This window comes from Neodiprion pinetum, chromosome 1 (genome assembly GCF_021155775.2).
Source record: "Neodiprion pinetum isolate iyNeoPine1 chromosome 1, iyNeoPine1.2, whole genome shotgun sequence".
NCBI classification, from domain to species: Eukaryota; Metazoa; Arthropoda; class Insecta; order Hymenoptera; family Diprionidae; genus Neodiprion; species Neodiprion pinetum.
The window spans coordinates 24,387,462-24,404,395 of NC_060232.1; the positions used below are offsets into that span (position 1 = coordinate 24,387,462).

General features: G+C 37.4%; 2 protein-coding genes across 3 annotated transcripts in view; one reads left to right on the top strand and one right to left on the bottom strand.

Moving 5' to 3' along the window:
* Positions 1–16,934, bottom strand: part of nudC (nuclear distribution C, dynein complex regulator) — a 143,597-nt gene that overhangs the window by 118,771 nt on the left and 7,892 nt on the right. The window lies entirely within an intron of this gene.
* The window catches only part of LOC124211058 (uncharacterized), a 104,157-nt gene that overhangs the window by 83,602 nt on the left and 3,621 nt on the right, over positions 1–16,934 (top strand). For both annotated transcript variants that reach the window (XM_046609729.2, XM_046609719.2), the window contains one exon: positions 15,947–16,114. In XM_046609729.2, coding sequence (XP_046465685.1) covers positions 15,947–16,114 — 168 coding nt within the window. The remainder of the gene's footprint in view (positions 1–15,946; positions 16,115–16,934) is intronic.

Sequence of the window (16,934 nt, forward strand, 5' to 3'; positions counted from 1 at the left end):
GGTTAATTCTCTGCATCCCGGTATGTCCAGCGGACAACCGTCAACGGTGTTTTAGACCCGCGGTATATCTGCCCCGAGGGCTCGAGGGAACGAGAGGAAGACTCGTCTGGTCGGTTTACTTGAAATTTTATCCAAAGATGGACTTGGCTAGGAATCAAAGATGGGCTACGCGAGAGTAACGGAACGGACAAATTTGTAGGGTAATAAAAAAAAAAAATACCGGCAAAACTTTACCACGACGTGAGAGGATGGATAAATGAAACTTCTTTGTCTGGTTAACAGGGTTATCGGAGTGGCGAAAATTTTGCTCAAATAAAATTCCCTCACTTTTCCCGTCGAAAAACAGGTAACGTTGGGTTGCTTTTGTCTCCAAAAGCTCCGGAAGTTGTGCGCCTTGAATATAAAAATTTGGACTTAAAAAAGACACGGTACTGCTTCGTTTCGCACAAATAACTAGACATCGAAAAATACCATTTCCGAAAGTTAGCTAAACTGAATTTACAAAGGATAGCTGAACTTTTGAAAATGATTTCATAAAAAAATTACATTTCTCTCTACGGTCAATCGTTTTGCTCAAATAAAATTCCCTGACTATTCTCACTGTCAGTTTTCCCGGTGCATTCCATTGCATTTCCGTTGGGAAAAATCGTGATACGTATGCTAGTTCTTAGACGAATGACGGTTGATGATGTTTCGTGAAAGTTGTCGGTACATTACGCATAGTTTTATAACGAAACAATTTTTTCGAATCCTTGAAATAAATTTTGTTAGTTGTCATTTTTTTTTTTTTTACTTATAGTTTTTTGTAGTAACACTTTGATCTTCTACAAGCGTGACACTAAACTGTAGGTATATATTCCACGTGACGAAACTACTCGTACGATAAGAATCTGCAGTCAAAAAAAATTCTGCAACACACCATAAATTATCCATCGTATCTAAAGTCCAGTTTATACATATGGCTGCGCTGAGAAGACTTTCTTCTTTCCTTTACTCACATGCGACACGTCTGTATTACATTACATCTTTCTTCGCGCGACGACGTTTTCGAACATTGATCGGACGTTAATCGTTCATCGGTTAGGTATGCGATGATTTGTATCTATAAATACACGATCAAGGTGTATGAGAATAGTACGATAAAGCAGATCGATGGGAGGGGACGGGGGGGGCCTAACGATCAAGGATAAGCACGTGTATAAAAACGCGGCATTTTTCGTAATAAAACAATATACCGTTTGTAGAAAAAAAAAGAGAAATAATACACGCGTGTATTATTTCTATACATGTATATGTATATACGCGCGTATTTATCCCACCGTCTTGTAGCAAGGATCTGAATAATCCGGTATTGAAATTTCGAAGAGTATTATAGACGTTAAAGGAACATAAAATGGAATGAAACAATATACCAGTTTAAATTGAACGTACAGCGTTCTTGGATTGATCTCGTTCACCTCGTCCAGCCCTCGCCTACCAGTTTCACGTCGCGCTTTTTCTTTCATGAAACGAGATTTTTAAGACCTACCCCACTATTTCATGTACTACAACCAAAGTAATTGACGTTGATTTAAGCGAAGTCCAAACACGATCAAGGTCTAGATCGTTGAAACTCTGATCTATGAAATGAAATTGAAAAAGCATCGGTTTGACGCGACAAAATACAAATACACTTGTTTAGCACTCGTCAAAATACGAGTTTTGCAAGAGGCTGAAGTTAGTAACGTTAACGTAACGAAACGAATCGCGGGGAGGGAGGGGGGGGGGGGGGTCGCTGTTTCGCAGTTTTACAGCGACTGAAGTAGTCAAGTTTTCAAAACATGAACATATTCTTCTTCGTTACAAATTACCGCGTCGTACGAAATTCCTAAAATTGCGAAATAAATATTTTTTCCCAAACCGTGAATCGTTAGAATAACGTTACCAACTTCATTTTCATGATTTTACCACCATTGCAAATCTCTACCATGTCTTTGCAGATGATTGCGTCTCAGTAAATAGCTTAGTGAAAATTAACTGGCTACATAGACGAAGGATTACAATCGTCAGCGAGGAGAAACATAAATACGCAGCGTCCTTCGTCACGAGTAAAATTTCTTGTTTACAGGTTATTACGTCTCTTGTTCTTCTTCATTCTCTTCTGAAATATACGTATGCTGCACGGAATGATGGATTTAATAAATAAGTAACAGATATAAATAACCGTAAGCTATATCTTTCAACCACGAGGTGTAAAGTACCGATCAACGCATGTAAGAAAGAAACGCGTTTACATTACAGATATAATATTGAGTGATGTATCAGGTAATTACATAACAGCTACGCAACGTAGGCTAGAGCCTTAAACTCAAAGTCACGGTTAAATAATCGAATTCTGAAACTGTGTGAGCAGCCTTAGGAGATTGGGGGGGGGGGGGGGGGGGGGATTCCACCAACATTTTATCAAGTTGGGTGGAATTTTTTACAAAACAATATTATTGCCAGTTAATGGAATTAAACGTGTACATATATAGACATAGCGGTAGCAAGGGCAAGAAATTCCGTCAGCGTGAGGCAGAGACATAAATCTGTCGAAAAACTACGAACGACCTTAAGTCTGACGTCACAAGGCCGGCAAAAATATCGTTAATTTACAACGTCAAAATACATATATATTCACATGCGGACAACCTGAGGCTTCATTAATATACATTTATACGTTACGGTATGTAATAATTTCAAAGCATCTCTTGCACGCCACCATCAATGCTGATTAGGCAATATTTTGCCTGTTTTTCTTTCCCAGCGTCGGATTAGAGTTAATTTCTAAAGAATTTCTTTCAATATTTGCCAACCTTAGATGCGCGAGTCTAATAAAGAGATTGGTTGACCGTAAGTCAATATTTTTTATCAACCTTGATGGGAAATAGTCGTAAATTAACAAGCTTCGAATACTTGTTGAAAGTTACAAAACGGAAACACCTACTGGAATTATGAACGAGAGCTTTCAGATATCGATGCTTCGTTTCGAATCACTTCAAAATAATTAAAAATTGAGTCGATTCGTAACGATTTCATTCAAGGAGGATCATTTTGTTAAGAAAAGATCTGTTTTCTACAAAGTCAATGAAATTATTTTCCTATCAAGTTGACATCGATGATTATTCAACTCTACAGCATTGCAGCCGATATCGATGATAATCAATAAGTAGCGATATTGAATTCGATAATTAAAAAAAAATCTGGTCCTGTGACAACCGCCGTAAAGTGAGATGAAAAGAATCCATAATTACGTCACAAGAATTTTAAAGCGATTTAAAACAACGAAGCACAGCCATGTAAGCTCTTGTTTATAACTCGATTACTTTACATTTTTCTATTTTTCAAAGAATATTCGCATCTTGAGAATGTGATAATTTTCTCAACGCACGAGCATTTCGCAAAAAAAAGAAAAAAAACTAGCAAAGAATATAGGCGTTTTCCTAATCCAGTTCTTTAACCAGTGAAAAACAGGTTTGCCAATTTCAAGTCTCCGTAAAAAAAAAAATAAATAAAAAAATAGCCTCGAGATATTTGCCAAAAAAGGGTTACGGGTCAGATTTGGATCATGGGTGATGTTGACGATAATAAATTGCGTTTTAGACGTCGTTCAAATATTACGTTACACTGTGTTTGGGCATCTATTACACTTACGCGAAGATGAATCATGCATTGTTCCTGAATAGATTGAAAAAATTTATGTTTACAAAAATAGAAAACAGGTAATACACCTGTATATTATGATTGTAAAAGATCTCCGTAAAAGCTGTAATATTGCGTTTGCATAGGAGTACGCATTGAAATTAAAAAAAAAAAAAGAAATGAAAAAAAGCATGTGATGCTATACACCCATCAGGCAATTTTATGGAAACGATAAAACTAAACTGACATTGCATACCGTTGAAGTCAACAGCAGCGTGATCAAAGTTTTACGTAAGAAACATTACGTATACGTATATATACACGCTATCTTATAAGTGTATGTACATATATATATCCATGTATGAGAAATTGTAAGCAAAACGTAGTACGTATTTATAGTAATAATTTACATCAAATAGTATTGCTGGAGTTGCAAAACCTGATCATCTCACAACGAGAAAACCAATCTCCTGTAATATGGAGAATTACAATTAAAGAATAGCAGCATGCGTGCGGCAAAGAGGTTGACGTAAATGACTCGCGCCGTCAAGTTGTTAGCAAATCAGGGACTGTCGGGCAATATGATACGGTGAAAATCGAATTTTTAACACATCGGCATGGTTGGTAAATTGCGGGCGTAAATATATGCACGAAATGTCAACATTACTATTGACAGACGCTATGAACGGTATTATACTTTTTTACGCCGTACCTGTAATATAGCGCAAATCTTTGGCAATGCCTTCGCCGAAGTGAATATTCACACATATGTGTATACACGCGTGTACGTACACGTAACACAATTAGTGTCAAGTGGCGCGCATGTGGATAACTTTCAAATTTCCTATCGAAAGTTGGGTCAATCTATCGCCGCATCATCATCATCATCATCATCATCATCATCATCATCATCATCATCATCACGTCAACTCCTTTGCGCAGGGTTCGTCAACGTATTTTGGTGTCGTGCGCGTCTTCGATATAAGACTAACTTACGGCATCAGTCGCACTTCTCATTATGCGATTCGATTATCTCGAGAAAAGATCAGTTGCAGATAAAAAAAAAAAAAAAGGGACATGAAAAAAAAAGAAGAAGAAGAAGAGAAGAGAACTGCTGATCAAGATCAATGATCAGAACTGGTTTATTTGCGATTCGGTGTCAACGACTGTCGACGAACGTTTAAAAGAGAATTTCGAAACAAATCGTAAGATCAAAATCTGGAAAGTCACCGTGAGTTTTCACCAAATTTCTTCACCGATTACACCATATAAACGGCTGTAAAAAGTTTAAGCATCAATTATCGAAGAGATAGATGACTTCATACCAGATTGCGATTCGTATAAATAATTAATTAAGCGACGAAAAGTTTTTCCTCCAATCGCGTGTAACCGACGGGGATATTCACTCGTTGAAATTTTAAACCACTTTGTAAAGCAGTCAGTTTAAGATCGCTTGAAATCACTTGAAAAATCGCTTGTAAATCGCTCCAAGTCACTTGAAATCAATCGAAACCACTTGAGAAATCATTGCAATCGTTCATCGCCCGATCTATCAGTGAATACCTCGCGTGTAACAAATTTAATTTTTCCCTCTCGCCAATCCGAATTGTATATACAAAAACTGTCACCACTGACTGCCTAAAAATTCGACTTCTTGAATATTGTGCGAATTGACGAGAGACAAAAAATCTTCGCTGCAAAGTTGTGTCGAAATTTCATTACAGGAATTCTTCGAAAGTGCAAATCTGCGTGACTCGGTGACGCTTAGAACTAGCGTATGCGTATTATCAATCATCAATATATCCTAAATGCTGAAAAACTAAATATCAAAATTACTAAAAAAAAAAAAAACCAAGTCCTCTCTACAGCCTCTTGCATAATTCTATCCTACAATTTCACCGTGATATAATATGATATTTCTCGCGTACAAGCGATAAAATGTATGACATGGGTTCAAAATCCGTTTCGCGCCACGTAGCGTTACATCAAGTGACAACCGGTGTCGAGAACAGGTGTATAACCGTTCGAGGTTGACCGGAGTATTGGGTTCCGAAAGAATAGTTGGACGTGTATTATTTTTTTCCTCTTATTCTTCTTTTTCTTCTTACATACAGCGAAAACATTCTTTCAAAGTCGATTCACACAAGTCTTTGATGATCAAGCCTGGAAACGTCACTAAATAGTTTCAAGTCCCTTGATAAGTGTATCGGATTCGATATATTTACGTAAAAAAGGGGAATTTTTTTAATATTGCTATAAATAACAATCTATTTACTGACAACATCTTTTCAGGCTGTAAAAATGAGGAGTCGTGATTCAAAACTAGGAGAAATTTTTTTCTCCCTAACAGGGTGACCACAAATTTTTGGGCAAAAAATTCCGTAACTTTTCCAAATTTTCCAAGACCCAAAACTCAGTTTTCCCCGTCATTTCCCCAGTTCTAGTAAGTTACTAAAACCTTAATCGACCGGTTTGTTAACACTATAATCGTTTCAAATTCAATTCGAATTGAAAAATGTAACGTATACAAAAATTCAGTTTGAGCCAATTCGTTTTCACGACGATAAAAAGTGAAATTGTCATCCGAAAAAATCATTCCCAATACCAACGATAGAAAACTAATATTATCAGTTTTTCCATGACCCCTTTCTAATACCCTGGCATTAAGCATCGATGATTGAACGATACCGATTTGACTATGAAATTAGGTAAAGTAACAAATAAGATACGTATGAGCATAATTTTCACAGACAATGGTCGGGTAAAAACACAAAGGTATGTAATACAAAACAAAGGAGATGTCTGTAAAGCGATAAACGGATAGAAAAAAATGTTAAACTTGTCCAGACTAAAGGTGCAGGTCCTTGGACCAGGTTTTCAGTCGAAGGCAGCTCCGTTTGCCACGCCTACGTTTATCATACCGATGAAAATTGCCAATTACCATAACGATCGCATTGTCATTATACCGGCATGGGGTATTTAAGGAGCTGAGAATTTCAGTCCTCGAGGGTCGGCCAATGTCTCGAACGCACTCGATACCGGACGCAGACTGGACCGGAAGTCCGGAGGTGATCGTTGACCTGCACCTGCGGCGATTGAAACCGCAAACCGCATATTCCCTTGGTTTTTGTTCAAGAGAATAAATAAAATAAAAAAAAAAATAAAAAAATAAATAAAAAAAAAACATCGTACTTTTGAACTCCTTATTCCCGTCGATCTGAATTTATATCAATATCGTTGCGTGATGTTGCGTTTACTCGACACATACGACGATAGAAAAAGAAGAAAATTACCGATTCTAACACACCGAGTGAAACTGAAATCAGTCAACGAAAGTTTCGTTTATTAATATTCTATTTGTTTGCTTAAATAGCATCGTTATTTTATATATATTTTTTTTTTTTATTAGACTTGCCTTAAGAAAAATAAGTACAACATTTCACAGGGCAGGCAATTAGAAATTTCAGTTATTCTGAATAGTTTTTTTTTACACACTTCATAATTTCCGTCTTTCTCGAGATCGTGCTGAATAAGTGGAATCCAACACTCGCGACTGTTTGTTCAGTTGAAAGTATACATGTATATACACGCTAAAGAAGAGAGTGAAAAAAAATTTGTCAAATTTCTATTCGTTCCGCATGGTTTTTGTTTTTTTATCAATACTGAACACACATGACGAGGCAATGCATCAAAGCGGTTTGGCGATAAAACGTAACAAACAATTAATCATTTTTATACACTGCGCAGTCATCAAGTGTTTTCGTATAATAAACGAAAGAAACGTGAATCTCACTCAAGAGAGCATGAAGCGAGTTCCCACGTTTTTATCATCTTTCTCCCAACTGTTATAAAGCTAACAACAAGTCCAAGATTTTCAACCCAATTTACCCGCCAATTTATTGCGTTTCAAGACACTCGTCAAGTTCACAGAGTAACTAACCGTAAACCAAAAACGGTATAATATTTGTCGAAAAACGTGAACAAGACTCGAAAATTTATTTGAAAGTTCAAACTCCGTTTTCATCTTGTTTTACAAATCTTGGAAATTTTTTTAAGCCCCTCGGAAAAAATTCAAAAATTAAATACACCTTTCACCATTCTCCACTGATTTTGAAAAAACAACCCATAAACTTGTTATAATTTTTTTATGAAATCTATAAATCCAGACTTTGCGTCAAGGAATCAGCATTCTTGATAAAATAGCTGTGATGGAAAAGTTATCAGTAACATAATTACGATGATTAAACAATTATGTTACCAACGTCGAAACTGCAAATAGGTGTATAAGAAAAAAAAAAAAAAGTTCTAACATTTATTCGTATTCATACGATGTTATTCCATCTCGGAGTTTTCGATTGTATAATTAATTTGTAAAATATAAAATACATAACCCGAACAAAAATTTCCACTCGCTTTCGAGCGCGATTATCGATCCGGCGCCTTTCAAAATAACGAATTATCGATGAATCAACAACAGCGGGTACCAATATAAACATTATACCTGTAAGCATGAATACAACGAACGAAGAATAATTTCACTACCCGCTGAAATACTCTCGCAATGTTTTCTTGAAGGCCGTTTCAATACGCCTATATACGATACAAATTATACACGCACACATACACATCGTTATATCTTTCAATCGCAACTTGATAATTAATTACAATTAATCGCAATCGATCGGCGATCGGTATAAATATAGGTATAATCGATTTCGTATTAATTTTTATTTCTTCTTTTACCTTCGTGTGTCAATAATATATCGTCTCCTCTGCGTTACAAGAAAGTGTTCAACAAAGAGAGATAAAAAGAAAACAAAAAAAAAAAATTGTGAACTGAAAATAAATAGGTTGAAAAATTGAAATTTTTTCCTCAATTTCGAAAAGAATATTTATAATTTAAACAGAAGTATAAGGAATCAGGCCTCTCCGTGACACCTAGTAATATATGTAAATGAAATCTCTCTCTCTCTCTCTCCTTGCACGAGTGGTGTCAACACACTCGGCGCGCGAGTCTCTTCGCGTCTGCAGGTTTTCAGCGTGTTACATAAGCTCTCCTTAAATTCCATTCTTATTTCTCGTTGCGCGAATCGCGACTGCATCTCGGCCATCGACAGCTTCTGCTACGTACTACCAAGAGAGAGAGAGAGAGAGAGAGAGAGAGAGAAAAAGATGAAATTCTCCTTTTCGCAAACGCATCTCGCGAATCGGTACAGTCGTATGCACTCTCCGTCTTGTAATCCCTTCCTCGGTGATTCGCAGTCTCCTTTTCGCACCGATTTACACGCCTTACCTCTGTCGACAACCAAAGAAAAAACGAAACGCTTTCACTGGCCGAGCCGTTGACGGGATTAAATACGCTGCAAAACTCGCCGTGAATGCTGCTGCAGCTCTTATATCCTGCCGTGCAATTTTACCGCATGCTCGAAATTACCGATGTAGATAGACTTGGGTCAAGATCGAATTGATGAGGCGAATGACGCTGATACGATGAAAATATTATGATCATGAGTATGGAGAAATTTAGTAAAGCGAGAAAACGAAACCGCATACATATTGATGTTTGTTTATCATCTTTACGTAATCGTGAAAACTGCTCAATATCCGAACGAATTTTCTAACCATCGAACTCTAGATTCAAATTCATAAGTCGAGCAAGCCAAGTCTTTTAAAATGCATGTTCCTGCAATGTAATTATAATCGATGGTATACAGGGTGAATTGCTGACTACAGAATTGTCCGTCGTCCGCTAGGATTTAACGCGCATGCGCTACGATCCGAAAGCAGTTGTTTGACAGGGGGACCAACCTCTAAAATTTTGACAGCTGTCGGTGTTGGACACAACTGCCATTGAGTACTGGCAAAATTTTTAAGGTTACATTCACGACGGTTGGTCACCCTGGCAAACAACTGCTCTCGGATTGCAGCGCATGCGCGTTAAATTCTAGCAGACGGCGGAGAATTTTGTCGTTAACAATTCACTCCGTATGCGTACGGACAATAATGTGTGGAATTATCGGACTGAAGGATAATCCCAGAGAAATTATTAAAGGGAAAGTGAATTGATCGGATGAAAAGGCTTGACCGAATATCCGAAATAAAATACGGAGAAATTGTCATCAGTTTCGATATGTGAATTTGTACCTTATACTCACAGTTTCAAGATCCAGACTTTGAAACTCTGATAACTTTAACTGCACGAACACAGATGTTGATCGATTTGATTTGTCCACAAAACAATGTCATCGCCTTTCACCAATAATCGAGTAATTGATTGTTCGCGTTTGAATTTTATAATTTTTAACATATTTCTACAGTCGTCGTTTTGACAAAACTTATATAAATATCGGGAAAAGGAGCGGATGGAAAATTGCAATGTTAAACTTCCGTTCGATATTAAAACGTTTCTATTGTCTATACACCCATTAATCCGTGCAAGTGCAACTTGCCGCTAGAAGACAGGTGCTAACCTTGTCACTTTGCTGCGTTGGCTCTTGTCAATGACACCATTGTACTAATAGGAATTACAGATCAATAGATCCGTATCTATCGTACGTGTAAGTAGTAGGGCAAACTCAGTCCGCAGGACTATGACTCGCGGCTGAGCTTGGTCAGTTATTAATAGAAGAATATACCGGCTCTGTACACTAATTATTTCATCCTTCTTTGCTAATAACGAAACAATAGAGAACGTCCTTTCCTTCCGTTTCGGTGATTACGAAGAATGAACAATGGAAACATGTCTACAAATTGTGACCCTCACTGACAATTATTCCATGTTATCTAGTATCGAGGTGTTTCAACTCTACAGATCTACATTATCTTAAAAATGTTTAATAATTTCTTTCAAAGAATCGAAACCGACGTATCGAGGCGATCTGCATAAATTTGAATAACACTTACTGCGCGGTTTTTTTTTTTTTATAGTACTTACTACTATTCTTTGTTGTAGTGATAAAATTGCACTGCAAATTTTTTTTTCCTCCCTTGAAATGTCTACACTGAGAGAAATTTTTAGTTCCGGTTTACCGCTCAATCCTCAACTATTGTCATTTTTTACCACAATCGAAAAACATAGTTCTAGGTACAAAATGAAAATTAGTTTTGTAGCTGTTACCAGAAAGTCTAGTATCCGTTACTATTCTTTCTCATCACGATCACTGTTACTATATTTTCTTGCAACTGTTGCCAAAATTTAATGCTTGTGCAACAATAAATTGATGTTAAAGCCTTGTTTAACTAAAAAAGTAGAGTAAACCGGACGAACTGATTTTGCTTTGCAATTACCAAAAAAGGATCGACAATAGCGCAAAATGGTTAAGTTTACCTCGTTTTTCGTAATCCCAACAATATTCAAACAATTTTTTTTAACGATACCTGTTTTACTGAATTTTTCTAGCTCCTTTAACAAATGAAATTTTTCTCAGTGTAAGAATTGAATTTCTTTCAAGATACAAATCACAAATTACTTTGGAAATGAAAAATTTTTGGATCAAAGAATCGGAGTGCCTCGAGGAAATTTTTTCATTTTCAGACACGATAGGTGAGATGTATATACCTCCATAGTTGGATACATATATACACCATCCGTCAAGGTAAAAGCAGTTGTCGGGAGATTTCAAATCGCGCACTGGTTGAACTTTAGACCTCTTTAACTCTAATGGTTTAGAAAATACCTTCTCACCTGCAAACGAGTGGCAAGGAATGACTGTAGGCAGTGAGCATTTATCGGTTTCTTTTTTTGAGAAAAAAAAAAAAACAAGTGTAAAAAATTTGGTTTTATATCAGTATGTCTTCTGACTGACGACCGAGAGATCGAATGGTATTGTAAAATCCAGGAAACGTTGTCTTAATTTTATTATTTGAATGAAAAAATGGTTAAAAAAAAAATGAGAGACTGCGTAAGTTCTTACGAAAATTTTTTACAATATCTCTAAGCCAGAAGAATAATGTTCGCAATTTCGAAACAAAGCGAATGCCACGACACGCGCAATACTCCTATACATAAGGAGTAATAAAAATGATACCGCACAACGCCGCATATCAATATTGCGTATGTTTATAACGGTAAAACGGTAGGCATATAGATACGTGTAAAGAGAGAGAGAGAGAGAGAGAGAAGTGATCGAAATATAATTACGTGACTTAGAAGTTTGAGACGCCTGCGAACGTTCCATTAAAATTCCACTCCTTCCTTAGCTCGGCTCGATTTACTTTCCCTTTCGTATGTGCATACAGGTACACAACGATCGATACACCACTGCACATTCTAATGCACATTTTATACAGAATTGTATAATTTTTATTGGCTTACTTCCCGGACGATCGATCCCCCAAGTATCATCGTTTCGCAAGGAAATCTAAGACATTGTAAGCTTGCAACAACAACAATTGTATAACCCAACGACAAATTCGACGTTAAGATTCTATCCCGGAAATTGGATTTCAGTATCAAATTCACAGCGTGGATCAGCGATTGTTTTGATTGAAACAAAACATTTCTTAAACAGTTGCAGACCGTGCGAACCAAGACGGTTGTAACGTCGCATTTTGTACGAAAAAATTTTTCAAGAGGAGATGTGGTGTCTCAAACTGTTAGGATGGGTGTCTGTAGCACAAGAGCAAGAGGTAGGGTATCATCTCAAAGAGAAACGCGGCAATATAATCGAAAGTCGTTGAAATTAAAATGTACCTAGACGGCGGTACAAAGCCTTAGCAGCGACATACCTACACACGATTTCAGCTTAATTGTCGTGACCTCGGGGTCACACTGGCAATTCGTATGATTAGGAGGTTGCCGAATGTTCGCCCACGTGCAGCTCGCACGGTTTTACGGGTATTCGAATGATCGAAGGATGCGTGTAAGGTTCGCTTTCACGTTTTTCACGACATCATCGACACTCTCGACCGCCACGGGAGGTCGAATCCGCGAACCCTAACCTCTCCTCCATTCTCATCGTTGGCCTACCTTTTGCAGTCTAGAAACCTATAAAACTGCTCCAAAAAACTTTCGAACATCCTCTCTACCTCGTACAGTGTTACGGTATCGTGTTATACCCGAATGAACGCGGAGAACCGGACGGGTCAACTTTGAAAGATCCGCATGACATTTTCAGGATTTCCCAAATAGATTTCCATCATTCCAAACACTTACAAATAACCCAGAATTTCGAGATTCAGGGAATTTGTCTGACCAAGTAAAATGACGAGTGCCAAACTTCTCAGAACGCATCGTTAGGATACACGACCAATTAACAATTCAATAATAAAGTTTCCAGAATTTTCCTGATCGACACTCAAGTTCCTAACACTTTCCTCAATGTGTCATCAGATTTATGGGCCCAGTTTGCACCCTGTTACGCTAACGACAATGTATCGACGATTACTATAATGCGATTTCGCTAACCTTCCAACAAATGAGTAATAGCTTAATACAATAGTGGGTCACTTGCCTCGTTCAAAGTGTCACAATATGCGGGTGAAATGCGGCACTCTGCACAAGGTACATAAGTGTTACATAACAAAATGTATAGGAGGAAATCGTACCGTGATAGACTGGATTCAATACTCGTCTGCAGTGGCACGGTTAAAAAATAATGGGTACCATACACGTGTGTTGTATACCTGTAACCTGTAATATCCAGAGGATTGGCCACTGTAATTTCTTGTTCCCAAGTAGGTACGCGGTAATGGATTTCATAAACTCGCAAAATTCGTTATAGTGTAAAAGGAAAGAAAGAAACAGTTACGAGGCCAAGTTCGCCGGGTCGACCCTTTTCCTCCGATTTGCTTCACGTTCGAGAACACAACTGGTCTCTCCTTTTCTCACGCGTGTATAATACGTCATATACGGTCTACATATATGCGCGTTGTACACACGAGTTACACCGTAGCGAGGAATTCGCGTAGTAGCAGCAGCAGCAGCAGCAAACCGTGTACCGAATATCGTTGAGATTGGTTGAGTAACAAGCCGAGGGCACGCCAACGAAACTTGTTTTCACGGTTTCGGAGCAAAGTTTAATGCGACGAATGGTTAATGGAAACATGTTGGTACAGCACAAGACACCCGAGAATAATGTTGCCAAGTTCTGGTTATCCTGACACTCCTCCATATTTTTCGCACAACTGTCTTCGTTTTACAATCCGGGACAATCTCTTGAAACTTGAAAATACACTGCGCATGCGCGAGTTCCCGCAGGCTGGCCATCCCGAGTTTCAGCTGTCAAATTGTTTCTGGCGGCGGTGTAATTGTCACGAATTTTCGAGGTTAGAATCTCAAATAACTGAGGTGACGACTCGGAAAGGTTTTGAGAAGCATTTGTCATTGGCTCGTAAAGCTGATTCTTCAATGAACTGTCGGAATTTAATGCTCATACTCTTTGAAAATTCAAACGTACACATTTTGTGCATGTTGGCCCCCCTGCATCGCAGACAATAACATCGCCGCGGTAAGATTTCGCCGACCAATGTGCTTGAATTATTTGGCGCATGCGCGGTTGATTTTCAAGTTTCAAGAGATCGTCCCGATATATCCTCCTTCTTATATTCAATATTACATGTCGTTACCCGGTATCCATGAAAAGCAGAAATAAATGAATATTTAATCATCGATTATAATGAGTAAAAGAAAACCCGAATTGAAGTAAAGTATTTATAGCTGACATAGTCATGTTTCGAGTGTTGGAAACCAATTTACATCTACACTCGTTGAAAAGAGCATCAAATACCAATCAATTGTTGAAGGTGTGATTATTGTGTTTATCAAGTAAACAAATTATCCTACTTGTATGCATTTGGTACGTGACAAATGACAATGGAAAAAAACCTTGGGCATCTTTTTCCAGCAGTTTATGACTTTTTGGTTTTTCCTTCTAGTTCTTGCAGTATCCGGTCGTAAGAAATTCAAATCGAAATAGGTACACTGTGAGAAAAAAGTAATTCAATCAATTAAACATGTGGTCACAGGTGTCGAAATAAACATTTATTTGTGTCAATTCAAGATCTGTTGTTTACACATTTAGTTGATTCAACAACTGTTTTCTCTCAGTGTAAATTTTAATCAGGATGACTCTGATTTTCTGACTAACGAAAACACTCGATACGCCATATTTTCTCCACAGTCGAAAAACAATTTCCCTAAACTACTCGCACAGAATTTGTTTTTTTTTCTTTAGAAACACCACAAAATGCTCGACTCTCAGTTTCATTTGCATAAAAATTCTACAGCAAAAAATCAGCTTACAGGCGTGTATAAATAGTGGGAACTAATCTTTGAACGAGATTGCGGAAGTACAATGTATAGTTCGAATGTATTATATTATGTATGTATAGCAGGTAGACGATTAACGTCACTTTATTGACCAGATCTCGATATCAAATTAGCCGCCGAAGGGATCGCCTCAAGGCTCCGGTGCCCAACTAATTGTGTGATATGATTATTTCCATTTGGGAAAAAAATAACCGCCTCTGAATGAAATCTTGATTAGATTTTCATTACAATTCTTCGTATTTCAACATTTGAAGTTGGAGTGTCAAATAGAAGGGCCGTTGTGAAAAAATCCACGCTACTTGAAAATATGAATGTTTATTTAACAAGGTGCGGGACGTACGTTGGAGTAAAAAAAAAAGTAGAAAAATAAAAAGAAAAAAAGAAAAAAAAACCTAACGAAACAATGGCTTAGAAAGTTTCACTTGGATTAATCTACTTATATACGTATAATTAAAAGAGCTAAATTTCAACCGTAAAGTAATCATTACGTTGGAGAAATAAAATAATTCTATCATTTTTGATCAAACAATCTGCACTACTTGACTTTGTAATTGCGAATAAGATAAGCTACTTACTATTGTAGACAAAAAGATTTTATAAAAAAAAAAAAAAAAAATAACAAATAATAAAACAATCCATGATTTCTCTAACGTTGTCAATAACAATGTGTTTACATTAAAATTCAATATTTAAACATCTTTATTTTTGATATCACAGATCTTTTTTAATACACATTTAATAACCGATGAGGTTTAGTTATACGTTTCGAACCTTTGTTCATCAATACTTTTTCAGTTTCGTCACACGTACAGGTTCAATATATCCTGAAAGAACCTTATTTATGTTTATTAAACCGTCCTTTTCTCTTCGGGCCTATCGAAAGGGAAAGACAAAATTTGATGAAAAAAAAAAAACAAAATGTTGATTCATTGGAAGAAAGTTGAGAGAAAGAACGATTACAAGATGCAGCGAAGATTTTGCACTTGTAGTGAAATGTGCGTGTTTTCGGTATTTCAGGTTGGCGAAATCGCGGTGAACCCGTCATGGCACATCCCAAGACCGTCTTTAGTCGGTCGTAGCGAGAGAGGAAGTGAAAACGGAAGTTGGGGACATCTTCACACCGCGACGTCGAACTCCTCGTCGAGAGGCTCCACCTCGTCGCAGGGCTCAACGGCCAGCACACACGTGAGTCTCCTACATGTGCCATAAATATCGATCCAAACATCCATAATCGCCTGCGGGGGCGTCGCGTCGGTAAAATTAACGATAATACGTCTGGGAGAAAAACGATTCCGATAACATATGCTCAACGTAATCGATAGTCGATGCCGCTACGACGCGACAGTTGCGTGAAATGGAAAAAGGTCAAGGCGAGGCTGAAACAAAGCGTCGAACGAAGACGACGAAAATTATAAACGACGGTAACGAGAAAGATAATATTCGTTAATTTTGATCCTACAGGAAATATCAAATCGCTTTTTAATATTCACATTAGACAATTGTTTTTAGAAATTTTTCCTGTTCGAAAATATTTTTTTTTTTTTTTTTTATTACTACAAAACGATTTCTCGACGATATATTTACGCAAGTACGTTATATTTAAATATGCGTAAATATTATTTGTTAAACGGGTGGAAAAAAAAAAATAAAACATTAACACACACCGCGAATAATTCGGCGTATGTGAAAGTAAAAGTTGAATCGCATTCGAGGGACGAGTAAAAATATGCAGGTTTACACTATCGAGAGGAGGAAAAAAAATATATATATATATGTGTATATTGCCGAAGGCTTTGGTGAGTTCGCAATGTTTCACACAAATAAAATTTAGAGAGAATAAACGCCATTGGCAAAACTGGTCCCACCAACTTTCAATATCGACGAATGCGCGGCTCTGCATGATTGATTCGCAAATCGCGGCCGAGGACCCGATTTTCGCGAATAAAACAGGTCAGGCTGATCGACTACTTCGGGCGTTTCAATTCGAGAAAGAAAGGAGGGGAAT